The following is a 24,180-nucleotide window of genomic DNA, read 5'->3' as shown; positions in this document are numbered from 1 at the left end:
ACGCATGTATGTATATCTAGGTAGAGTCTAGGTATGGAGTCATACGTATGTGTTTCCATAATCAAGGAAAGAGTGACGAGACGAGTACGTACCTAATTACCTCCGCCTCAACTTCAACCTCACCCACCCTCTCTCAACTTCCATTTCAACATCAACATCAACGCCGTCGTCCCAGGCCTTCACCTCACATCCCTACCTACTATTACAGCGGAAAGCTCCCAAAACCCATCTTCAACCCTACTACCACCAATACCCTTTATTATCTTAGATCATCAATTCTAACCATTATCCCTCTCTCTCGTTCCAGCAGCTCTTCTTCGTTCATGCTTGTTCCATCATCGAGCTGTAGGCATTCCGACTCAGCCTCAATCGTGGACCCTAGACAACCATCAGCAAGCTAGCTAACTATCCGTATAATTAACACACATCCTGTTTCCCTCCATCGTTATTTTCCTACTTCCCCTCTCCCTAGCCGTGACGTGTATCTCTCATAGCAACTCTTCTCGACCCTTCCCTCGTCGACTTTCCAACTCATGACTTAGTCTGCCATGCCTGCTCCGCAAAAGCCAAAGGAGGAGCCTGTGGGAAGCGGGAGCTCAACGAGGACCCCGACCTCAACAGCATATCCGACCACGGCTTCTCCCTCTGCCGGAGCGTCTGACCCTGTTCCCGACTATTCTACCACTCCTTCCTACGCCGCGGGCCATCAACACCCCCTTCAAAGGCACGATTCTCGTCGTGGCACCACAAGTCAACTCGCTGCCTCTTCTCTCATCTCCGATGGCTTTAATATACCCAACCTCGAGGCCGAGGACCAGGCGCCACCGGCCTATGGCGCTGTCCATGACCAGATGCACTTTTCTCAGGCAGGCCTTCAAGCCGGAGCCAGCGTCACAGGTATGTGATCAGTATTGAAGAGCCTCTAGCCCTTTTTTTTTTCTTTCTGTTCTCTTCCGTCTAGTCCCCCGGCATGCTTACCAACATGACTCTAGATGATGGTCGCGTCAATATCAATATCAATCAAAAGACGTCTCGCTTCTCCGACTTGATGGCACCAGCATTGCAACATCAGATCTCCGGAGACAAAAGACCTCTCCCTCCAACGCCCCAGCCGCCCCCCTACGTACCCCCGGGCCTCGGTGCGGAACCTGGACAGGCCCCTCCTCCGCCTCTGAACATCGTCATTCAAATTGTTGGCTCCCGTGGCGATGTCCAACCCTTTATTGCTCTTGGAAAGGTCCTCCTGACCTATGGGCATCGCGTCCGCGTCGCTACTCACCCCACCTTCCAGCAGTTCGTCGAGGACAACGGTCTTGAATTCTTCAGCATTGGAGGTGATCCTGCCCAGCTCATGGCCTTCATGGTCAGGCACCCGGGACTGATGCCCGGGTTTGACGCCCTCAAAAGCGGCGAGGTTAGCGAGCGTCGAAAGGGTATCCGCGACATGCTTCTGGGCTGCTGGAGGTCGTGCATCGAGGCCGGCAACGGCCATGGTGCCCCCTACAGGCCCCATCCCCGAGATGAGCCACTAGAAGGTGTCGGCATCACCGTCCCAGGCGACCCAACCCAGAGGCCGTTCGTTGCCGACGCCATCATTGCCAACCCGCCAAGCTTCGCTCACGTCCACATCGCAGAAAAGCTAGGCGTCCCCTTACACATGATGTTTACCATGCCTTGGTCTCCGACAAGGGCGTTCCCTCATCCTCTAGCCAACATCCAGTCCACAAACACCGACGCCGTCATGACCAACTACCTATCGTATGCCCTCGTCGAGATGATGACATGGCAGGGTCTGGGCGACGTCATCAATCGGTTCAGGGCCAACGTTTTAGATCTAGACCCCATCTCCCTCATTTGGGCCCCCGGTCTGCTCACTCGATTACGCGTCCCCTATACCTACTGCTGGTCGCCGGCCCTCATCCCCAAGCCGAACGACTGGGACAGCCGCATCGATATCTCCGGCTTCTACTTTCTCGATTTGGCCTCTTCCTTTCGTCCTGACCCCGACTTGGCCGCTTTCCTCCAAGCCGGCTCGCCGCCCATTTACATCGGCTTCGGCTCCATCGTCGTGGACGACCCTGACGGCCTCACCAAGATGATCTTCGAGGCGGTGCGACTAACAGGCGTACGAGCACTGGTGTCCAAGGGATGGGGAGGACTCGGCGCAGAATCGGTAGGACTGCCCACAGGTGTCTTCATGCTGGGTAACGTGCCCCACGACTGGCTGTTCGGACACGTCTCCGCCGTGTGCCATCACGGCGGCGCTGGCACAAGTGCTGCCGGTATCCGGGCCGGAAAGCCCACCATCGTTGTTCCCTTCTTCGGAGACCAGCCGTTCTGGGGTGCCATGGTTCACAACGCTGGTGCTGGACCAGCTCCCATTCCTTACAAGGAGTTCACGGCCGAGAAGCTGGCCGAAGCCATTCGTCACTGCATGAAACCCGAGACGCAGACCCGAGCACAGGAGTTGGGTGCCAGAATCCGAGAGGAACGAGGCGCCGACGAGGGTGCCAAGAGTTTCCACCAGCACCTTGGGGTTGACGGGCTCCGGTGCCTCCTCGCCCCGACCCGTACGGCCGTGTGGCGCGCCAGACGGACCGACGTCAGGCTCAGCACATTTGCCGCAGCGGTCCTAGCCGAGAAAGGAATTATCAAATACTCCGATCTCAAGCTGTAAGTTGGAAGATGGATAAACTCCCTGTGTCCCCCCCCCTTGTTGACGGCAAGACCCTGCTGACCTTCCGCAGTTATCGAGCCAAGGAATACAACACTGAAGAGCAGCCCTGGGATCCCATTTCGGCCGCCACTGTGTCTCTTGTGGCCGACATCAGCGCCATCGGCATGGCTATTGCTGATGTTCCGCGCCATCTCTTCAAGCCCCGGCCAAAGTCCGACGTGGAATCGGAAACCCCTTTAACACCCGCCGAACATGACCCATCCAGGCCGTCTTCGCCCCCCAAAGATGGAGCCCCCAACAAGCCGGGGCCCGTCGCCAGCGATGACTCCCTGTTGGGCACACCAGCCCACACACCATCTGGTACTAGTTCTGCGGGATCGTCAGTGCTGCCGCCACAACCCGATTCCACACCATCCGAGCCATCAGGATCAACTAGATCTACGCGAACTTCCTCGGTACCGGCCACTTCAGCGACCAGCACAGCCCCTGCCAGCGGCTTCGCTTTCGATGACACCATGGAGAAAGCGATGGCTACCGGTGACAGCGTCGGTCGCATCGTCACCACCGGCGTCAAGTCTCCCATGAACTTCTGCCTCGGTTTGGCCAGGGGTTTCAGGAATGCGCCGCGGTTATACAACGATGATACGGTGCGTCCCGAAGAGAAGGTCACAGACTTCTCAACCGGTCTGAAAGCTGCGGGTAGAGGGTTTGCGCTGGGTGTCTACGACGGTGTGGCCGGGATGGTGACCCAGCCCCTGAAAGGCGCCGAGAAGGAAGGTGGTGCCGGCCTGGTGAGAGGTATCGGAAAGGGGATCGGCGGTCTCTTGCTCAAGCCTGCAGCAGGTACGTTGGTCCTGGAACCGATTAATGCGTAATGAAATGTCGGTGGTGCATTTTTAGACCTCGGAAGTTGACTTGTCTCTTCTCTAGCATTTTGGGCCATCCCCGCGTACAGTATGAAAGGGGTGCACGCATCTCTACGGAATATGTTTGGGAGCAGCGTGCAAAACTACATCATTGCCTCCCGCATCATGCAGGGAGATGCGGAGCTCAAAAGTTCAACCGCCAAAGAGCGGGAGGACGTTCTCCTGGCATGGAGCAGGATTGAGGTCGATCTGAAGAAGTGGCGGGACATGAAGAGTAAGGATCGAAGAGAACAAAAAGAAGGAGAGGGACAGGAACGTCATGAACGGTCAGAGAGAGAGGCCCGAGGTGAGGTTGTCGACGACGTACCCTGGCCAAAAGACCAAGTTGGCCTGCCAAAGACAGGGTGGAAGAACACCAGACACCTATCACTTGATCAGAGAAAAGCTCTCCATGCTCGCAAGAAATCATGGGACAGATCGCATGCCGCCCGACGTACCGAACGCAGCGAGGGAATCTCCCAAGTCGCCAGCAGCGCACCGTCGATTTCCATCCAAGATCAAGAGTATGAGAGAGCCATCCGGGCGGCTGTAGCACAGACATCTCGCGGCAATCCTGAGGAAGATGCCCGAGTCGAAGAGGCTATCCGTGCAAGTATCAACCTTTTGGGCGGCGCGGGGCGCGGGCTGCCCGAACAAGGCCCGTCATCCAAAGCCGACGATTCGAAAGACCTTGTCATGGCAGATGAAGAGTACCAGAAGCTTATCGAGAAGGCAATACAAGAGAGTCTCGCCCTCCAGACTTCAGGGGGCCCCAGCAATCCCGGTAGCGGTGAGGGCGCGTTTGAAGATGCTGAGAAGCTCATACGGATCCCGCAAGAGCCTACAACATCCCCGCCGCCCACCTACGACAGCAGCAACGACGAAACATCGAAGCGGGCCGCCGAGGCGTCGGCTCCGCAGCAGACGGGTGCTCCCGGAAGCGAAGACGAGGACTTCCTCCGGGCCATTGAAGAATCCAAGACGGCGTACCAGGGCCAGCTGAGCAGGGAGGCGGCCGCCCAGACGGAGGAGGACGTGGTGATGGAGTACATCAAGAAACAGAGCCTGGCGGAGGAGGAGTTTAGGAAGAGGGTCGCGCAGGGGAAGATGGAGGCGGCCGCAGAGGAGGATGAGGACCTGAAGAGGGCAATCGAGGAGAGTTTAAAGATGAGTGGGGGTACAGACGGTGCTGGAGGGAGGAGCTTTTCTGAGTAATGGGGTGTTGGAGGGAGACGACACGTCGAAGGGAAAGGGGCATACTACTCGACGCATGGAAATGGATCGCGATGATTGTTTACAAGGCGTTTTATCCGGATCCTAAGCACAAGGCACACAGGCAGGCGAGGGTAGATAGAATAAATTTCATTCTTAAGCTAATTTCATAGCTGACCCTTTATCCCTCTTGAAGATGACTCCTTTTTGACCCCTATGCTTCCATGTCACATTCACTCATAAGATTACCAGTCTCAGGGCGATTCCAACACACACAACGTAAAGAGAATCGAGGCGACAACGTATGGAGGCAGATATTATTCACTCGACATGCTTTTATTCATGATGAAAAGACACTCCACAGACCAACAGCGTGGTGCTGGTGGTAATAACACAATAGGACCCCTTTCTATCTCCTTGCCCCAACCCAAATGCCATCGTAAAATGAGATTGTATAGAGTCGTCGCCGCATTACTACGTTTCATTATTATATTCATGATATGCATGCATCATATAAAAACACATAAACACTCGTCCAAATCCAGTCGTATACTCGTGAAAAAAGTCGCATCGCGCATCGCAGCATCGTCGTCGAGTCTTCAATCGGCCGTTTCGCCAGGACGGCGTCGGATGTCCCCCGTCGCCGGGGCCTCCAATCAATGGAGCCTTTCTTTTAGATGGACGACCGCTGCGTAACCGGCACAGCACTGCGTGGTCATGCCGTGCTTGCACCATGGGCAGTTGACCATGGTCGTAATGGCGCCGCTTACGCCCAGCTCTGGATCCGCTACTTCGGCTTGGGGACGTACCATGCATTCGTACACCCGGCTAGGCATGTCATGGAAGAACCTGCAGTGGCAGCACTCGACCAAGATCTTGGCCAACGGGTCTGAGGCCCCTTCCTTGCCGCTGCTGGCCAACCGAGATGCCTGAAGGGGGATGGAGGTGGAAGCCGCGACATCTCTCGGCGCTGGGTCCGAAGTTGCAGACGATATGTCGGGCGAGGGCGGCGAATTGGTCCCCGCGGGAACCGAGTTTGACGGAAGTGCATCGGGGAGGGATACCGATGATGTACGCGTGCGCGACCAGGATGTCCTCCTTGCTCGGGCGCGCGGGGGTGGAGCAGGTACTGGGGTTCCCTTGGACTCTCTGGAAGAGGGATTGGTGGCGGTCTTCACGCTGGTAGGTGATCGGCTTTTGGGCAGACTCAAAATCCGCTGTAGCGTCGTGGTTCGGCCGTTCATCGGCTTCGGCATGGAGAGCGTGGCCCGGGCATCACCTGCAACCCTACTGCCTTCCTTGGGGCTCGAGATGGGGTTGACATCAAGGGGCGGGGGCACAAGATCCGCTTTGGAGGCCGTAACTTCCATGGGAAGTAAGTACGTCCTGTACGCATCGGATCCTGGTTCCCTACTCCTCTTGACGACAGTTGCCTTCTTTTGGCCTCGCTGGACAAATGGCTCCGCTTTGTTATAACCTCCCTCACGCATAACACGAACATTCCCACCATTGTTCAAATGAATCGGGGCCAATACACTTCGGGGACTCATGGGAGTGGGAGTGGGCCCGGCGACCTGTTGAGATGGCCGGAAAACCTTTCCATCCCAGTCGTGTCGAGGATGGGTTCCCAGAGGTCCCTTGCGAAGCTCACCTGAGACGGGTGGAAGGTGATCATCGGACTGTGGACGGAAAGAATCCGGGGTGGTCATGATTGAGGAATCCCGGAAGGATTCGTCGCCGCATGATGAAGACGACGAGGAGGGCCTGGCTGCATCCTGGGCCTTTACGGTTCTGGTTATGTCGCTTTTCCCTCCTGCGAGTTGCGGGGATCCAGAGCTCGACTGGCTTGTGTCCCGATCTGAAGAGGCCGATGCCGCCGTCAGATTAAATGTCGAGATGGAATTGCTGGATTGTCTATCGACGTCGGAGTTGCTATGGGACGGTGAAGGCCTGTCAGCGGTGGGTTTAAACTTGTAGAGTGCCGCCTGCATAGAATTCCGGAAGCCTTTGGTGGTGACGGGTCCGGTGGAAGGGGATCTCGAAGAGCGGGGTGCAAAGCCCTGCGAGGAGCCACTTTGAGCGTTGTTGGACCCGTTGCCGTGATCCTTCAGAGACGGCGAACTCGAACTCCCGGCAGAAGTATCAGCTCGCTGATTGGGTGTCGTGTCGGTGGCACTGCCCTGGCCATTCGGTTCCGAATTGAGGGAATGAGAACGGGCATATTGCGGACGTCGTGCCTGGGGTGGATAGTGCGATCGGCCAGAGACAAGGGTCTCGTCGCGGAAACCCACGATGGCCCGATCTCGACTTTGTTGGCGTTGTTGCTGAACGTAACTGCTTCCGCTCTGGCGGCCGCGGTGGGATTCATCTGTCGAGGAAGGGTGGTTATTCTCGGCGTGGCCATCTTGGGTCCCGGTCGCTGGAACCGTGCTTTGCGCCGCGAGGGAAATGGGGAAGGACGATGCTTTGATCTTGGGCGACGTTATTCTGGAGATAGAGACAGGGGGTGCGCCCCTGCTTAACCGCGACGTTTGCGCAGATGGCACGGCGTCTGGGGTGTTCGACTGAGATGGCTGCGGCGGCGATGATTGGGGGCTGTCACGAGATTTGAGGTGCGACGTGTCCTCTTCCGGGGCGTTGGCAGCTTCGGCAGCCTTCCTGGCAGCTTCCCTCTCCTTCTCGAGCTTGAGCCCTCCGATAAAGCCCACCTCCTTCCCTTTCTTCTTTTCCTTTTCCTTCTCCACTTGTTTCTCTTTCGTCCTTTGGCCCGTAAAGACGGCTCTTATTTGCGATGCGACAGAACTCGAACGGCGTCGCTTGTGGTGCACACGTGAAGCCGAAGGTGGATAGTGGTCAGCCTGTGTGTTCGTTCGGCGCGGACGACCAGTGTCGGGATCTCGATCATCGGCCTTGGAGTTGTCGGGTCGATTTGCGAGAGGGGGCGGCTTGGTCAATTTGGCCGCGGGAGCAGATTTCTTGGTATTTTTGGTGGTGTGTTTGGTGTGGGCGTCTGTCTGTTCCTTCTGTTCCTTCTGTTCCTGCTTCTTCTTCCGACGTTGCTTTGTCTCGGCTTTCTTCTCTTTTCTCCTCTGGCCGTAGCCTTCCCAGCTGGGCGACTGGCAGATTGAGGAGTCAGAATCGGAATTCTCTTCATCGCCACTACCTACCAAGTTGTCCGTCTTCTGGGAATGTCGAACTGGGCTCTCAGGCCGAGGCTGTGATTGCTCGGGTTCCTGTGGCGTCTCGATAGGTGAGGCGGTTGCGGTAGATGGCGGAATAAGGATAGTGAGATTTGCGACGTTTGGGGTGCTTCGATGGGCGGGTCTGGCGGTGAGGGATTCGTGACGAGACGCGGTATCCTGTCCCCGAACCGGTAAGGACAGTCGCGAAGAGACAGGAGAGGCTTGAAGACGTTCCATCTGGGAGGAAAAGGAGAAAAAGCTTAGCCAACAAAACTCTTCTTCTTAGGGGCTCGGGGAGGCGGCATGTGTTACCTTGAGCTTGTGCTCCAGATCTAGAATCCTTTGGAGCTTGGTAGGGCTTGTAGATCCGTCTTGGTGGGTGGCGGCGGCCATGGCGAAAGCGGGCGAGAATGCCAACACGGGACAGTCAGTGCTCGCTGCCCCGGAGACCTCGGCGTGACTCCTGTTTTCAAGGGACGGCCGTAGTGGCTAGCGGGAAGTGCAAAGCGATGGTGGTAGAAGGATAATGGGGAATGATAGGCGAGAGGCAGGCAACTCGCACGTCGACTTGCTTTGGGCCACTACATGAGCGCAGAAAGAGGAAAAGAGGGAGAGTGGACTTGGCGAGGGGTAACGGAGGTCGAATCTGGTTAACGGTCACTGGCTCGCATCAGCGTGCGTACTGTAATACTGGCACAGTCGAAGCGGGCGTGTACGGTAGAGAGGCAGGTGGAACTCGACTCCGGCGACAGCGACGCAGTGGTGGGATGTCGGCCAGGGGCAGGGGAGTGGATGGCTGCGGGTAGCCGGGAGCTCTGCAGAAAATATACGAGATGGTCGATCTGATATTGTTGACAGCGACGTCGCCTGAAAGTGAGAGATGACTGAAAGAGGAGGTATCTAGATGTCCTCTGTGGTTGGACAGTCGGTCGGATGGTAAGTTAGTGGCCGGGCGACATACGAGCCGTTGGTTTCCCGGTTCGCGATTGTTTGCGATGGATTGATAACTGGCGTATAGGAGCAGAGAGAAATAGACAAAGACCGAAGGCGCGTAAGTCGGTCGACGAGGATGGCGCAGGAGTTGTACGGAGTATATAGAGGATGGGAGGTTTTTGCTCTGAGAAAACGAGGGACGACTGGGCGGCCAAGGGAAGCAAAGACAAAACGAGCGGAGATCAAGGCGAGATTAAGCTAAAGAGCAGAGTTGATATAAGAAACGAGAGGAGAATAGGATATTGTAACGAGAGGGTTGGTCGAGAAAAGAGACCTTAATAATAAAGCGACTGATTCGAGGAGAAGAGAGCACCTTGGGCGGTGACGGTCGAGAGGAGCAGGTTGAAGGAAAAGGGAAAGAAATAATGTAATCAGAATCATCCAAAAGAAGAAATTATGGATGCAAGTAAGGTACCCAAGACAGTGTACCTAAGATACGGTTTACCTGCAGTGTCTACGAGTTTATAAGCAGTAAGCAAGTAGAGGTATTGCATGTACGAAGTAGGTGGCCCGGCCCAACGATACCTATGCCCGAAGGTAGGCACGATGGGATGCAGCTACCCTAGCCAGGCAGTTTTTTCATAATGCATGCAGGAACCACTTGGGCCGAGAATAGTTGAGGGAAAGTGGCTACGTAATGAAGTGCTGTGTATGCGGTACCTATACGTGCGGGACTTTTTGGGCCAAGGTCACTCGTCGAGGAGCCATGGAAATAGGGTCATGCGGTTATTCTTTGGCGTTGATGGGCAGAAGGGCAGGCAACGGCTACATTGGATTCAGGGACCGAGTCTAAAGAGACCGAGAGCGTGTACAATGTTGACTCCTACCACTCCAAGAACAGAAAGAGACAAAAAAAGAAAGGAATGAAACGGGAAAAAATGAGAATGTAAAGGAGAGAGGCGACTGATCTGCCGACTGCATACGCCACGGAGGTTGAGGTTCCAGGGATGTAGGGATGAAGAGAAAGGCCGATTGTGATGACAGCGGACAACAAACAGTGCATTCATGAAGCTGACGGCCAATGACCATCTGCAACGCCAGCACCTGTCATATACGAGATCTCCCCGACCTAGGACCTAACCCTCACTTCGTCTTAGTGTCGGCCGGCTCAAAGGGCTCTTATTGTTCTCCTCCATGTCAACAAGGCTATTCTTTAGCATCAACAAGGCCATTCCATTACAATGTACACTAGTGGATGTGGTCACTTCAGAGGCAAAACGGGCCAAGACGCGAAAGAATCGGTCCATCGTAGCTGGGTCTTCAGCTTGGTTGTCAGCTTGACGGCAGAATACGAGGTTTGGAGCGTCGTCTTTGGCCGTTGGGCCCCGTTGATCACCCAGGATCCACTCACCGTTGTCTTTAGAAAAAGTACGAATACAACGTACTAGGTACAAGTCCAGTTACCGTCCCATTGTTAACCATGTGGTCTTACGTAAGGTGGAGTAGGTACAAGGTACGGATACCTATTGTGTACGTAAGCTGTAACAAGGCTTTGGTCAGGAACCACAGTGGCATACAGTGTGCTACACCGTCATCGGCGCTGTCTTGGACTCTTCCACCTTCACCTACTGACCGTTGAGAACTCTTGTCTCATCACCTCCTTCTCAACATTTCCCTTGAAACAATGGTATCATATTCAGAATCTGGCTTTTTTCTTTTTGAATAAATTCCCACCAAGACACAGTCTCGTGTTCTGAGCCGCCCCGCATGCCCCGTCCATTACGGCCTACCTCGTCATCGTATCTTCGGGCGTGAATCGCAGCAACCAACTCCCACAACTAGCACTTGTTCTCGCTCTCTTCATCGTCCTCCAACTCGTTTCCCTCCCCTAGCGCTACTTCGCCCCCATCCTCTTCATCCCTGACTTCCGGTCTAAAATGCATCCATATCTCGCGGCCCTCGCCCCAGTCCGCCAACCCCCTCTTCCCCTTCTCCTTTTCCCTGCTCCGCCGTAGCCATCTCCTGGCCCGCACCCTGAGCTCGTTATCCACCCGCAGTCGCGCCGCGATCCACTTCTCCTCCGGCCGGTGCTCCCTCGTCACTTCGGCTTCGGGCTTCACCGCCGTCCGCAGGATCCCGTGGTCGGGCCAAACCGCCAACCCCCGCGCCCCCTCCACCTGCTCCGCCGGCAGCGTGCGCCGGAGAAACTCCATCGCCGGGGTCACAGTCAGGTACAGCGCCCGCAAGGGATCCACCAGCGTCTTGGCCAACAGGTCCATCCACGTCGGGTACAGGACCCCGAAATCCGTCTGCGACAGGTGCGTCGACCCCCGGATCGTCATCATCCACGTCTGCCCTCGCCCGTCGTCCGCCGCCGCCGCCTCCCGGCAGAACCCCACCACCCGATCCATGTTCTCGTCCCAGTGCATGAACGCCTCGGACCCGATCGAAAGGAGCGGCTTATCGATGACCCCCGTCCCTTCCGCCACCCCGGCCGGTGGCGTCGCCGGACCCCACGCGTCCAGCGCGATGCCCTGTCCCACCCACCCGAACCGCTCCGTCCGCAGACACTGCACCATCGTCGCCCCCCCGAAAGAGTGGCCCATGACCGTCACCCCCTTGTCGAGGTAGAGACGTCCCTCCCACGCCGCCCAGTCGATACCCTCGAGCCCTTTCGAGCTCGACCCCACGTTCCCCTTGCGTCGCAGGTTCGCCGCCGCCACCTCCCGACCGTAGCCCCCATTGATCCGGCCCAGAACGTAGACCGCCTCTTCAATCTCAGCGAGCCTCATCTGAATCTGCGCCAGCCTCAGTTTCTTGTCGACCCCGTGCGCGTTGTGCGGGGAGGTGTCCTGCGCATTGTCCTTGGGGAAGAGGTAGTCGACAAAGTAGTGCTGTAGCGCCGCCTCGCCCTCACGCTGCGGCTTCTTCATCTTCATCCCCCGCGCGTCCGACACGTTCAGGTTCGCCGCGGGATCCACGTCCATTTCCGGCAGCTGCCGCTTCTCGGGCAGGTTGACATATGTCCGCGCCCCGCTGCCGTCTCTGTGCTCCATCGCCACCACCACGAACCCGTAGCTCGCCAGCTCCCCGCAGATGGAACTGTACGCCGTCCGCGACCCGCCGAGGCCATGGCTGAACACGATGACGGGGAATTTGGGCCTCTCCGTGTCGTCTACCTTTCTGGTTCCCTCCGCTCGAGACGTCTGCTGCCGCCCCTGGTCCCGCGAGGTGCCTCTTTTACGGGTGGGCGGCCACCGTCCTGTCAGCTGTGCGTTCCGAAAGGCCGGGAGCTTGGTGAACATGGATGTACAGGCAATGTACGCCGTGACGGGCGCATGCGGGATGTTCAGAAACTTGGAATATCCCTTGCAGGTCTGCAGTCTGGGCCGCGGCAGCCAGTTTGCCCTCGACTGATGGGGCGTCTTCCTGCCCTTCTTGCTCGCCTTTCCCCCTCTGTTCCCACCCCGTACATCGACTTGCTCTTCGCCGTCTTCCTTGTACGCGTGCGGGTCGCACGGGTAGTAGACGGAGAAAAGGACGGTGTCGAGTCGAAGAAGGGGAGCGTTGTTCCGCTGCAGCTTCGACACGGTGCGGGGCTCGCGGACGGGACACTCAATCTCGAGGTAGCTGACGGCGTGGGGGCCAGTGTAGTAAGGCAAGCTGTGGAAAAAGCGCTCCCGCAGAGTCCGAGGTGGTCGGACGCGAGACAACCGTGTGTTCTCCGCTGCGCGTGTAGATTCGGGAGGCGGTGATTTTGATGATGTTTGAGACTGCTGGTCTCCTGATCTCCGTGGTGGCTCCATTCCAAAGTGTGCGGGCGGTGACTATGTTTTTCTTCGCATCCCCGAAGCGCTCTCCTGGCTTTTATTGTGCTTACTGTATTCGTTGTAGTCGTACTGCTCTTTAGGCACGTGAGTGTCGTCTGACAAAGTCGTCGACTTGGGTATAGGCAAGTGGAAAATAACTAAATCTACCGGCATCCCGCGAGGGAGGTAAAGTATTTGTATGCGGAAGACGCTTTGCCAAGTTGAACAGATATCCAGTAGCAAGTCCAGGGAGACAGGGAGAGGAAGTATACAGAATGGAATCGGAATTCCCTTCCCCACCACTTTGGAATGTCGTCCCTTTGTACCCATTCTGCAGTTGCCTGGATTGACGTCATACTTGGCTATAAGTAATGGTCCCGGCTTCTGCTCGTTCCCGTTCGGTCGTAGGAGGATATCCACCAATGAAGCTTGTATGCCACCCAAAGCTCCTTCCAACACCTTGCTTAGGTATGAAGCAATTGGGTTAAAGCATTGGCAAGAAAGTGGTGTGAATTGGATTGTGGGAGAAACGCAGCCATGGTAAATGAAATGACCCACAAACCGCCATGAGTCGAGAGGCAGAAAGAGAGCACATAACTTTTCCATCACTTCGTACCAAACCAGTGTATAAACTATTCTAGCCTATTTTTCCTTCCTTTTTCCCTGTTCTGTTTATAGCACGTATATACATACGCTTGGTCACTTTGTTGCCGGCTCGCCCGTTCTGCTGGGCCGGCTCGGCCGGAAGCCATGCAGGTGGGGCCAAGCCTCTCGGAGCCGATCCCGGGACGTCATGTCATGTATCCCCGCACTCCGGTGTAATTCTGGACTACACCCAAAGCTAGAGTCCAGGAAAGCTGTTCCTGACCATCTTACCGTGATTGAAGACTTAAAAAGGCCTATTCAGACATAAACTACCGATAAGCAACCCATAAGTCCAGCCACCATGAAAAAAACACCGCTATGTGACCATGTACTCCAGAGATCGCCTACGCTCCCACGCAATCTATCATGATTCTCTTCCTCGCCTGGGCTAGCCGCACTTGCAGCAACATGCTCGCATAAACACGCAACGCACGCCTCCTAGGCCTTGTTCGTGTTTCGACGCTTCTTTTTACCGGAATTTCCATCCCCATCGGGGTTCCCGCGCTTCCTTTTGCTGCCCCCATCCCCGCCGCCTCCACTGGGGCCCTTTTTCTTCTTCTTCTTGGAAGGGTCTCGGTACTCGGGATAGTCCGGCGTCGTGTAGAACACCCTGTACCATTCTTTCGCTTCGTCGTCCGTCATGTGGAACCCCTCCTTGGCGCGCTTCTGGATCTCGTCGACGAGCTCTTCCAGCCTCGGCCGGTCACGCGGATGGTGTGCCATGCAACGTTGCACCAGGTTCCGGAGCTTGACGTCGACGTGTGAGAATCGCTTGTCCTGGAGGGCGGCCCCATACGTGAGGATGTCCCTGCCATTGCTATCCTTATACGTCCCCTTTTTGATCGGTGACTCGAACACGTGAAGCGTAATCACCATCCACATCTGGACAGGCAAGAAAAATGTCAGCAAAACCTACGTTGACGTCTCCAAGAGACCCGTGACGTAGAGAGGTCTGGAGGATTCAGGGACTTGAGGACAGAAACGCGAGCGGGTTGCACGTACCGTGACTCCTATTTGATAAATGTTGGAGTGCATCCCATAGTTGCCTGCGACTTCCGGCTTTGGGGCGCCTTTTCCGATGAATCGGTTCATCTCTCGGGGACCAAAGACCCCCATGAAAGACGTAAACTCATCCCATTCGTCGGTGAATTGTTCCTGGAAGATGTGGACATTTGTCAGTTACCCTGTCACCTGCCCGAGATAGCAGGGCGTCATGAGAGCTCGAGGTCTTCTTACCGGAATTCTGGAGCAATGCTTTCCGTCACCCCTGGCTAGCCAGAAAAGCTCTTCTCTTTGGATGGGCCCCGCAGGTTAGTGATCAGTTTTGAGTACGAGCATGCATAGGACAGGGTGGGAGGACTCACGGAAATTGATCAGGGTTCTCCTCGACGTTGGACGGCGTGAAGTCGTACACGCCTCCGAAATCGGCCATCTAAGACTGTTAGATACTGACTTTCTTCGCCCCTTTGATGAGAGAAACCCTACCTTTACTATAGGCCTGATGCTGTGGCCATGGCCCGCAGCGCTGACAAGCACTATGAGATGCGTTAGCTGTGGTCTCCAGCCCAGGTAACGCGGCCGCCACGCCAATGGCGAAGCGCATCTGGAGGGAACCGGGAATAAGTGACATGACGTACAATTGTAGGGATTGATATCCGAGTGACACAGCTCGAGCTGACTCGGTATGGCACTGGCTTCCGACGTCTTCCCAGGAGCAGCGGGGATCCATTCGTGGACTGGCACTTTTGGGTCGAAGCCGTCAGGCGGATACCTTTTCACAGGGTACGCCATGCCGATCAAGCCCCGGACCACTGTGATACTGGCGTCAGTTTTCAATGCAAATATATAGTCAGTACATCTCATCCGCCAGGAAAACTCACTGCACTCCATCAACTCCCATAGTATTCTGTCGGGCCACGTGTATCCTATTTGGTGTGTCAAGGGATTCACCTTCGTCGCAGACTTGTAGAGCCAGGACATGAGATTGCCGTGTTCACACTGCTCCATCAACACGAAGTTGCGATGGCGTTGCTTCTCAATATCGAATTCCATATCGGTCTCGTGCAGATCCTCCGGGCGTTCATCGCGTTTCAGGAGCTGCATCAGTATACTAGGTCGCTCAGCCGGCTCCACCCATAGGCCGCGGTTCCGCAGGTCCTGCTCGCGGCGAGCTTTGATCTCATCCGTAGCGTCGAGAATCTGAACAATGTGCCTGGCACCTTGGAAGAGCTGTTCAAGAGTCAATAGCTGGGTTACCAGGCGGCCTGAAAAAAGAAAAAAGGCCGGGAAGTGCAGTCGACAAGACGTGGACCTACCTTGAGATAGTGTTCTTCATTATGAAGTTCGTCAACCCCGTACAGGTCGAGCTTCATGACACACTTGATCTTCTCTGCCCCCTCCTGCGGAGGCTGATACTCGACCAGGGCCGCGATGCCGAATCCGCCCACGGCGAGAACCTTGGTCAAAGTGATGCCATACCCCAGACTCCTGCCCTCACCCCCCTGTATTAACGGTTCGAGGAGATTGCGTTCCGCCATGACGCCGAAGTAAAGCTGATCCGTGGGCAATGGGTCGTCTTTTCCGTGTGCGTAGCTGTAATCCATTGCTTTGCGAGCATACCTGCCACGACTGTCGATTTCTCTGTAGGAACCTCCCCTATAGACTGCGGCATCTCTACAGGACGTGTTTCTGATGACAAGCCTCTCGTCGGTTGTGAAGGGGTTGTCCCCAGATGCGCTTTCGGACATGTTGGTTGCTGGCGCGGCGGCCCGTGACAATGATGTGTTGAAGTAATTCTCTCTTGCTGGCAACGTTGGGCGGTTCCTTGGTTTCGCTGGTTCGAGGAGAGACGGAAACGTTGATTTGTGATAGAGGGCGAGACGAGGTCGATTCAATCTTCCGGGCATCCTCTGTTATACAAAAAACGGGATGAAAGACGGGACGGGAACAAAACGAAATCACAAATATCATCTTCAAAGACCCTGAACAAAGTATCCAAGACGCCAAATCCAGCACAACGAAATGGTGGGTCGAGACACAAGCACATTGACGGGCGGAGCTGGATGAAAGGCCGACTGTTGACTGGGCGCGGCAAAGAATTCCCAGATGCTCTTTGACGAGGACAAGGACAGCTCGTTTCCCAATTCGGAGAGGGCTCAAGAAATAGATCATGACGGCCTCCACGCCACGACGTCCTTTTTGAGTGGCGTAACAAAGAAGCCTCCATTCCAAGCGAAGACACTCGTAGGGCACAATTCGTGAAAGAGTCCTTTGTTGAAGTCCGGGGCGAACAAAGGGAGAGGGTCCCTAGGAAGGCAGAATAATGCTACAACCCACGACGATGTAGTTCGCCAGGCAAAGAAATTTTGGCCGGCCCAAGCAACTGGCCATCAAAACGCCTACGTACCGTCAACAAGAATGCCGTGAAAGAAATGGAGGGAGGGAAGCTGAGAAGACGGCGACATCGACATGGTAATTGATCACTAGGAAAGACGGTTTGAGATTTGACCAGCAAGTTGTAAATTGTCGGGTATATTTGAAAAAAGACACGTCGTCGAGTTTGCTAATTCGCTGGCCGAGGGGGAGGATGGGCTGTCGGTTCATCGGGGAACCCGGCAGGCGGTGTATCGTGGTCATATTCAAGGTAAGAATTCGAGGTATGAGGATAGTAATGTTATTTGCAGGCCATGTTTGAGCCGTCGTGGAAAGTCGAAACACTATCGTGATGATTATCGTGAGTTTTGGCTGGGAGAGTTGAAGTTCCAGGGAGATTGAACGGCAGTTGGCATTGCGCGAGACGAAGTCACATGACGATTAGCGACATTAATAACGTGCTTAGTACAGGGACTTTTCCTTTCAGAGGGAAAAAACGGGGCCACAGAATTAGCCGCTCCAGCCAGAGATTAGCCTAAAAAGCCGAAACAACACTAGCGCCTGTGTGGCTGTGACAAACACAGCGCGGCCATCCCACTAAGCCTTACTTGCACACAGGCCAATATCAACTCGGGACGGTTGGTTGATACTCCCGTTTTGCTCCCGCCGGAATAATACCATGGTCCATCGCCTCGACTCACGTCTTGCGCATGTGGGTGTTTCGTTTTACCCATCGACGGCGCCAGGTGTTCCCTCCTTAGCCGCGAGTCGTCATGGGAACACGGTAGCACCCACCATATTAACAATAGCCATATTCTCCCGGCAATGCCGCCGTGTCGGCGCTACTTCGCTCTTCCCAGTGTTTCCACGCTGTTCCTTTCGAGAAGCCGGGCGCCTTACCTACGTATTGTTCGGTGAGGGGTTCGCAAAAAGGGGAAATCGGCGAATGTTTGGTCTATTCGTACAGAGCCATCACGTCAAACTTGGCCCTCTCGGATCAGATCCTGACATGCACCTAGAGTCTGACTGGCACTGACGCCCCTGAGCAACATGAGGCGAGGTGCCTGAGCAACACATGCTCCCTTTCGTCTCAAGTCGTCGATCCAAACAGAGGAGTGGATTGGATTGGCTGGCAGGCAGACGTCTTCCTTATGCCTTGTAAATCCGAGATCATGTTCATGCGTGTCCTCTAAGCTCCGAGTCAAGATATTGTCCATTCATGGCCCGCCAAAACCGCCGCTTGTTGTGTATTGGCCGGAAACTCAAGGTGACACGACACATCCTCTTTGTATAGGAGAGTGAAGCTGCCACACTGTGGTTGAGGGAAACACACGGATAGGCGTCTAGCCACCATGGGCCACAGCTGAATCGCCATTCATCCCATGTCGTCAAGGCCTGTCGTCACACCGAGAACATCTGCCTCACCTCAGCATGTGTCGTCACTGCGTTCGAGGCCTGGGCATGTGTCAAGGAAACGCCACTACGGACGACTGCCGCCAAATCCCCCCACCTAAGAAAAAGGTCAAAGGGAAACGGATGGATGGAAACAAAAAAAGGGTTAAAAAAAGAAGCACAGCTGAGGGGAATCTTGCTGGGCAAAGTCGCTCAAGCTTGAGCCTGAGCCCGGATAAACGCGCAAAATACACTAGTACCGGATCCCCCATCGCAGTGAAATCTCCGCCATCCCCCTCTCCTTAACAGTGATAAGACCCTGTGGACCGGCCCACATGAGCCCCGACTTTGCACTTTACCCATGCCAATCAGTGCTGCGCGGATAGGCTAATGACCTCGCGACGGTGGGTGCCTCCGTGACCTCATCCAAGCTTTTCCCATCGCCGCGTCGCCGGCGTCAAAGTACAAACGACCGCCTTGGCGGTCTGGTCCTGCGGGCGATTCCTCGTTGCCTTGGTGTCCTTCCCCGAACGAGACCCGTTTCCCGTCGACGTGACGATGGCAGTGAGTGGGTGGGTGTGTGGGCGGGCAAGCGTGCGAATGGACGGCCCGAAGGGAAAAGGATGAGCAAAGCGAAAAGCTACCACCTATTTAAGACCCTTCATCACTGCCGCCCTTCTTCTACCCTCCTCTCGCCTTTGCTTTCTTCTCCCTTTCTTCTTCCCCCTCTTTCCTTAATCATCCCTCGTCCTAACCAGTCTCCCCCTCTTACACCACAAAAAAACAAAAGACGCTCGTCGCGAATCCGTCAAGATGGTCAACGTTCCCTCCATTAAGCTCAACAGCGGCTACGACATGCCGCAGGTCGGTTTCGGCCTGTGGAAGGTCGACAACGCCATCGCCGCCGATACCGTCTACAACGCCATCAAGACCGGTTACCGTCTCTTCGACGGTGCTTCTGGTACGTTGCACTACCCCTCTTCCTGGTTCTCGGCTCCCAATCCCGACCTCCCGATCTTCCACGCACCAAAATTCGCTTTGTTTTACACGTTTTCCCCCCTTGGTTCCCACCCACCTCGATATCTCGCGCAGAAGTTTGCCCAAGACGTCAGAGGGTTGGAAAACACGAAAAGGACTGAGGGAAAGAGAGCTCGCGCAAAGGATGGGGCAGTCCAGAGAAAGAAATCAAAGGCCCGAAAATCACACAAAAATCTACCTCGATTCGACTCGGCGGCTCTATTCGGATACTCAATGCGACAAAGACGTGGCGAATATTGCAAACAATTTTTTGGGAACAAAAAAAAAAAGGCCTCGCATTCATCCGACTGATGTCTGTCAGTCACGCATGCATGACGAAGTGCAGCTGCTTGCCCCGCCTTTCTTCAACGGTTTCGTCCCAGTTCACTGCCCCTCATTTTGTGGCTGGGCTCTACCCCGCCATACATGCTCGTCTAGTGGCGCAGTCTTGGCAATACATACCATACCCCTCCCTCTGAAAGTGCCCCTCTCTCTGCGGGCTCGGCACAGAGCTACCAAGCTTGTCACTTTGACTGCTCATCGGCCCAGCCTCGATTACATCTCATCTCTTTTACATAATTTCACCACAAAAGCTTCACCTTCACATATCGGGAATGGCCTAGATTGTCATTTTTATTTTTTATTTCGTACTCATAGTTTCGTGGCTTCTTTACTGACTCGATATGGACCCCTACAGACTACGGCAACGAGGTCGAGGTTGGCAAGGGCGTCGCCCGCGCCATCAAGGATGGCCTCGTCAAGCGTGAGGAGCTCTTCCTCGTCTCCAAGCTCTGGAACACCGACCACAAGGAGGAGCACGTCGAGAAGATGGCCCGCAAGCAGCTCGGCGACCTCGGCATCGACTACTTCGACCTCTACATCGTCCACTTCCCCGTCGCCCTCGAGCACGTCGACCCCTCCGTCCGCTACCCCCCCGGCTGGTTCTACGACGGCAAGTCCGAGATCCGCCGCTCCAACGCCACCATCCAGGAGACCTGGAGGGCCATGGAGGGCCTCGTCGAGAAGGGCCTTGCCCGCTCCATTGGCATTTCCAACTTCCAGGGCCAGCTGATCTACGACCTCCTCCGCCACGCCAAGATCGTCCCCGCCACCCTCCAGATCGAGCACCACCCTTACCTCGTCCAGCCCAACCTCATCCGCCTCGCCAAGAACGAGGGCATCACCGTCACCGCCTACTCCTCCTTCGGCCCTACCTCCTTTGACGAGTTCGACTTTGAGCACGCCAAGGCCCTCACCCCTCTCCTCAAGCACGACGTCATCGGCGAGATTGCCAACAAGCACGGCAAGACCCACTCCCAGGTCCTCCTGCGCTGGGCCACCCAGCGTGGCCTCGCTGTCATTCCCAAGACCAGCCGCCAGGAGATTCTCGTCCAGAACCTCGACTGCACCAGCTTCGACATGACCGAAGAGGAGCTGGCCAAGATTTCCGCCCTCGACATCAACACCCGTTTCAACGCCCCCACCAACGTGAGTTTTTCTCTTATATTGAGAAGGAAAAAGGAAACCACGCCGCTAACCACCTTGCCCTGTAGTACTTCCCCAGCGAGCAGCTCTGGATCTTCGCTTAAAGGCATCACACAAAAAGCCGACGCCGTCATGCCACTGCGCCCTATAGCCGCGCACGCCTGACCACTTCCTCCAACCGGACCCATCATCGACCCATTCACCCGAACCAGCTCTGCTGCCCGTCTATGCACAACCCATCAGATTAATGATCGGGGGCATTCTCATTCCCGTGCCTCGACGACGACGTTTTGACTGCGATCGTCCATCTTGGCAGGGAGTGTCTGTGTTGGGTCGGAAGTGGTTAAAGAGGTGACAGGAGGTAGATATGAGATGAAATGTAGATACGGAGTTACTGGCCAGGAATCCTAGGGAGATGAACTACTAGGACCAGGATCATTAGAATCAATAAAGCGTTTTCTTCTTCCATCCTCTTTCTTGCCGTTGTCTATCTTGTCTCTCTTAGCCAACTGTAGCATGGAAACATGCGAATCGAACCTCGTAAGCCTTAAAACCGACCGAGATTGGCCGACTCGTATCGCAGTCCTTGGTTCGTCTGTAATAACGTAGACCTCTCTCCGTGACCTTCTCGCGTCATGTCGTTGATGTGGTTGAGAGGGTGACTCCGTCCTCGAAAGGTCGGACGTGCGACGATTCAAGCAACAAGTGCAACACAGCTTATTATAGCCTAGAAAGCGGGTTTGCACCACAAATCCTCCCCTCCTTTTTTGACCCAGATAGGAAATGCACCTTTCACCGAACGCCTTGACCGGAACTGCCGTATTATCTCATAAGTTGTTTATACATTTGCCTAGTCAGCACCGGGCCTCCATCCCAGCGTCTGACCAACCGTGGCGTGGTCACGTTTCTCACGTCTTGACATACGCTGCACCGGTACTCAGTCAGCAACTTTGCAAGTGGAAAGAGTAGAAAAAAAAAAAAAAAGAAGGGGTGGGGATGGGGTTGGTAAGACTCACTCGCATCAATTTGCGACACCTGCGGCAGCGCCAGGCGGACCTTGTTCCGGTACACCGCCGGCCCTCTAAGCTGCAGCGGGTTCCCCTCAAAGTAGACGGTCGTGAGGTTGGCCTTGTCGCGCAAGGTGCGCTCGACCTCGGCAAAGTCGTCAATCTGGTTGTAGCTGGCCCAGAGCTCCTCGAGGAGGTCGAGGGGCGCGAGGCCGGCGACGGAGGAGACGGCGTTGTTGGAGATTTCGAGGACGCGCAGCTTCTTGTTGGACGCGAGGCCGGTGAGGTCCTCAATGGCGTTGTGGGAGATGTAGAGCTCCTCGAGCTGCGGGACGTCGGCGAGCGGGGCGAGGTCGCGGATCCGGTTGGACTGGATGCTGAGCAGGCGGAGGCGGGGCAGGCCGGCGAGGCCGGAGAGGGATGTGATTTTGTTCTTGGCCACCCAGAGCTCCTCGAGGTTCTGGAGCGGTTCGAGGTTCTCGAGGGTGCGGATCCGGTTGGAGCCGAGTTCGAGGCAGGTGAGGTGCGGGTGGCCCTCGAGGTTTTCGATGCGGGAGATCTTGTTGGCGACAAAGTAGAGCTCCTTGAGCTCCGTAAGGTGGTCGATGTTCCTGATGTGCCTGATCTTGTTGAAGGAGAGGTCGAGGTGGGTGAGGTGGGTGAGGGCTTCGAGGCCGCGGACGCGAGTGATGAGGTTGTCGTAGAGGTCCAGGTCTTGTAGGGTTTCGGCTAGGGCGGAGAGTCCTTCGATGTGCTGGATGCTGTTCTGGCGGAGGCAGAGGCGGGCGACGTGGCAGAAGCGCTCAAGTCGGAGGGCCGAGATGGATTCGACACGGGCGTGAGAGACAATGATTTCGTCTGTTTCGGGGTCTTCGTCGTCGAGGAGGTCTAGAGAGGGCGGGAAATAAGGAGTTAGGCTGCGGCTCTGGTACGCAAGGGCCACTCGAGATGGAAGGTGGTCTTACCTTCATCAGCTGGGAGCTGCTCTCCTCGGTGGACGTTCTCGTCGTCGGATTCGGGGTCGGAAAAGATCTCAGGATTCGCGAGCACGGCGGTGCGATCGACTCTTAGTTTGCCGTCCCACCCCTTGCTATTTCGCATGCCGGGGCTGGATTTCTCCTCGCCATTTTCATGAGGGCGGTCATCGCGAAGTTCGATGTGCGGCGACTTTGGGCGGTCATCAGCAAGTTCGACATGCGGCGAGGGAGGGCGGTCGTCGGCGAGTTCGACATGCGGCGATTTAGGGCGATCGTCGGCAAGTTCGACATGCGGCGAAGTAGGCCGCTCGTCTTCTACGGGGCCAGGCATGGTGACGACCATGAATCTATTCGTGTTCAAATCAAAGCCGACCGGGCTGTGGCTGTGTATGGATGGGGCGGGGGGGGGGAGGGGTCAGTGACGACAGCCGTGACGAGAGACTTTGCTTGATTCGAGTTTGTTGTCGAGGGCAGCGAAAGAGACCAATAAAGAAAAGATATCGAGGTATCAGGAGAGCGAAGGGCTTTATGTTTAGTTATTCGTCCTGAAGGTAATTACGCCAGTAGTGCAAGAAGTCATCGGCGAGTGGCATGGGTTGACATGGGCGGGTCTTCAGGCAGCACATGGGGTTCTGTCTTGTACGCAAGTGGGAACTGGGACTTGGACACTCAGTGCGAAATAGTCCTTCGTACCTACAGTCACTGTGCATGTACCTGCAAAGTATCTCGGCAAGGACAGTATTAAATGGGGTACATACAGGTACCTTGGTCTCGGGGCTGACATTCGCCGACTCGCCGACTCGCCGACTGGCGTAAGTAGCTGCACCCAAATGCCTAACCTCCATCTCCGGGTTTACATGTCGAGACTTTGTACTACGACAAGTGGTTCAAGCTCACGTCGTCCTTGAACTTCTCAATTGATCAGGTCGGGTCGTCGTTGGGCTACAGACATTCAAGCCCATCACGCCTGCTGTATTGCATTACATTACATTGCAGTGCATACGACTGTCGTCTCAGTTTGTTCAGAGTCCAGTCGCAGATGGACACGCAGACCCTGTCCGTCATGGTTCACCCGCAGGTACTGCGAGCAGATCTTCCACGACCGTAATTTTTTACTCGTCCGACACGACCATCACTCGCATGCCCAGTTATTAAAGCAGCCAATGTCTTGCGCCGGCTGTGGCGCTCACGGAACAACAGACGTAGCAGCTGTCGACTCGAGGCAGAATGGTGTCGATGTCGTGCAGGCCGGTGCGACCTGCATCCCTATCCCATACTCTTATCCGTGCAGTCTTCTGCGCGAACGCGAGCTCACTCCACGTCTCCCGAGCGATCCCCTCTTCTCACATCCCCATCGGCAAATTTCCCTCGTTCAGGTCTCTATCCAATGTCGCCTACCCACGGAGACCTTCCGCCACGGGCCCCCGCCGGCCACGGTTGGCTGGACTCCCCCTGATTTCCAGGCGTGACCTGCACTTGAAGATGTTCTGGCTTCCCCCCGTCATGTTCGTCGGGCTGCTGGGCGCACTCTGGATTTGGAAGTGCATCATGATGATCGTCTTCCAGA

The 24,180-nt window shown here is 55.6% G+C and overlaps 7 protein-coding genes across 7 annotated transcripts; 3 read left to right on the top strand and 4 right to left on the bottom strand.

Moving 5' to 3' along the window:
- Positions 1-167: 167 nt before the first annotated feature.
- Positions 168-4,972, top strand: ACRALDRAFT_1064209 (glycosyltransferase family 1 protein). Its single transcript, XM_071016925.1, has 4 exons — positions 168-897; positions 993-2,673; positions 2,748-3,520; positions 3,608-4,972. Exons 1-4 carry the CDS (start codon positions 549-551, stop codon positions 4,795-4,797), a joined length of 3,993 nt encoding a protein of 1,330 aa, XP_070874813.1. The 5' UTR covers positions 168-548; the 3' UTR covers positions 4,798-4,972.
- Positions 4,973-5,450: 478 nt separating this feature from the next.
- Positions 5,451-8,369, bottom strand: ACRALDRAFT_2042070 (uncharacterized protein; the record flags this gene model as incomplete). Its single annotated transcript, XM_071021212.1, has 2 exons — positions 5,451-8,213; positions 8,289-8,369. The coding sequence occupies 2 exons, from the start codon at positions 8,367-8,369 to the stop codon at positions 5,451-5,453; spliced, it is 2,844 nt and encodes a 947-aa protein (XP_070874812.1).
- Positions 8,370-10,515: 2,146 nt separating this feature from the next.
- ACRALDRAFT_1064211 (uncharacterized protein) lies at positions 10,516-12,985 on the bottom strand. The gene has a single exon (XM_071016926.1). The coding sequence runs from the start codon at positions 12,713-12,715 to the stop codon at positions 10,748-10,750; it is 1,968 nt and encodes a 655-aa protein (XP_070874811.1). The 5' UTR covers positions 12,716-12,985; the 3' UTR covers positions 10,516-10,747.
- Positions 12,986-13,479: 494 nt separating this feature from the next.
- On the bottom strand, positions 13,480-16,110 carry ACRALDRAFT_1082107 (uncharacterized protein; the record flags this gene model as incomplete). Its single annotated transcript, XM_071019256.1, has 8 exons — positions 13,480-14,245; positions 14,366-14,518; positions 14,600-14,606; positions 14,728-14,795; positions 14,849-14,898; positions 15,001-15,174; positions 15,244-15,592; positions 15,679-16,110. The coding sequence occupies 8 exons, from the start codon at positions 16,108-16,110 to the stop codon at positions 13,802-13,804; spliced, it is 1,677 nt and encodes a 558-aa protein (XP_070874810.1). The 3' UTR covers positions 13,480-13,801.
- Positions 16,111-17,237: 1,127 nt separating this feature from the next.
- Positions 17,238-17,833, top strand: ACRALDRAFT_2034792 (uncharacterized protein). The gene has a single exon (XM_071020762.1). It carries the CDS (start codon positions 17,415-17,417, stop codon positions 17,769-17,771), a length of 357 nt encoding a protein of 118 aa, XP_070874809.1. The 5' UTR covers positions 17,238-17,414; the 3' UTR covers positions 17,772-17,833.
- Positions 17,834-18,940: 1,107 nt separating this feature from the next.
- Positions 18,941-20,733, top strand: ACRALDRAFT_2027464 (uncharacterized protein; the record flags this gene model as incomplete). Its single annotated transcript, XM_071020466.1, has 3 exons — positions 18,941-19,088; positions 19,842-20,632; positions 20,698-20,733. 3 exons carry the CDS (start codon positions 18,941-18,943, stop codon positions 20,731-20,733), a joined length of 975 nt encoding a protein of 324 aa, XP_070874808.1.
- Positions 20,734-21,537: 804 nt separating this feature from the next.
- Positions 21,538-22,944, bottom strand: ACRALDRAFT_1071011 (uncharacterized protein; the record flags this gene model as incomplete). The annotated part of the gene is made up of 3 exons (XM_071017816.1): positions 21,538-21,554; positions 21,646-22,524; positions 22,602-22,944. The coding sequence occupies 3 exons, from the start codon at positions 22,942-22,944 to the stop codon at positions 21,538-21,540; spliced, it is 1,239 nt and encodes a 412-aa protein (XP_070874807.1).
- Between the last annotated feature and the right edge of the window lie 1,236 nt (positions 22,945-24,180).

Source organism: Sodiomyces alcalophilus (assembly GCF_042370955.1).
Source record: "Sodiomyces alcalophilus JCM 7366 unplaced genomic scaffold ACRALscaffold_4, whole genome shotgun sequence".
Lineage (NCBI taxonomy): Eukaryota > Fungi > Ascomycota > Sordariomycetes > Glomerellales > Plectosphaerellaceae > Sodiomyces > Sodiomyces alcalophilus.
Note: the sequence above shows the minus strand (reverse complement) of the source record. Positions and strands in the feature narration are given on the sequence as shown.

Coding starts and splice junctions, on each gene's coding strand:
- ACRALDRAFT_1064209 (XM_071016925.1), top strand. CDS start 549: ATGCCTGCTCCGCAAAAGCCAAAGGAGGAGCCTGTGGGAAGCGGGAGC. Junction 2,674..2,747: donor AAATACTCCGATCTCAAGCT/GTAAGTTGGAAG, acceptor GACCTTCCGCAG/TTATCGAGCCAAGGAATACA. Junction 3,521..3,607: donor CTTGCTCAAGCCTGCAGCAG/GTACGTTGGTCC, acceptor TCTCTTCTCTAG/CATTTTGGGCCATCCCCGCG.
- ACRALDRAFT_1064211 (XM_071016926.1), bottom strand. CDS start 12,715: ATGGAGCCACCACGGAGATCAGGAGACCAGCAGTCTCAAACATCATCA.
- ACRALDRAFT_2034792 (XM_071020762.1), top strand. CDS start 17,415: ATGGTCCATCGCCTCGACTCACGTCTTGCGCATGTGGGTGTTTCGTTT.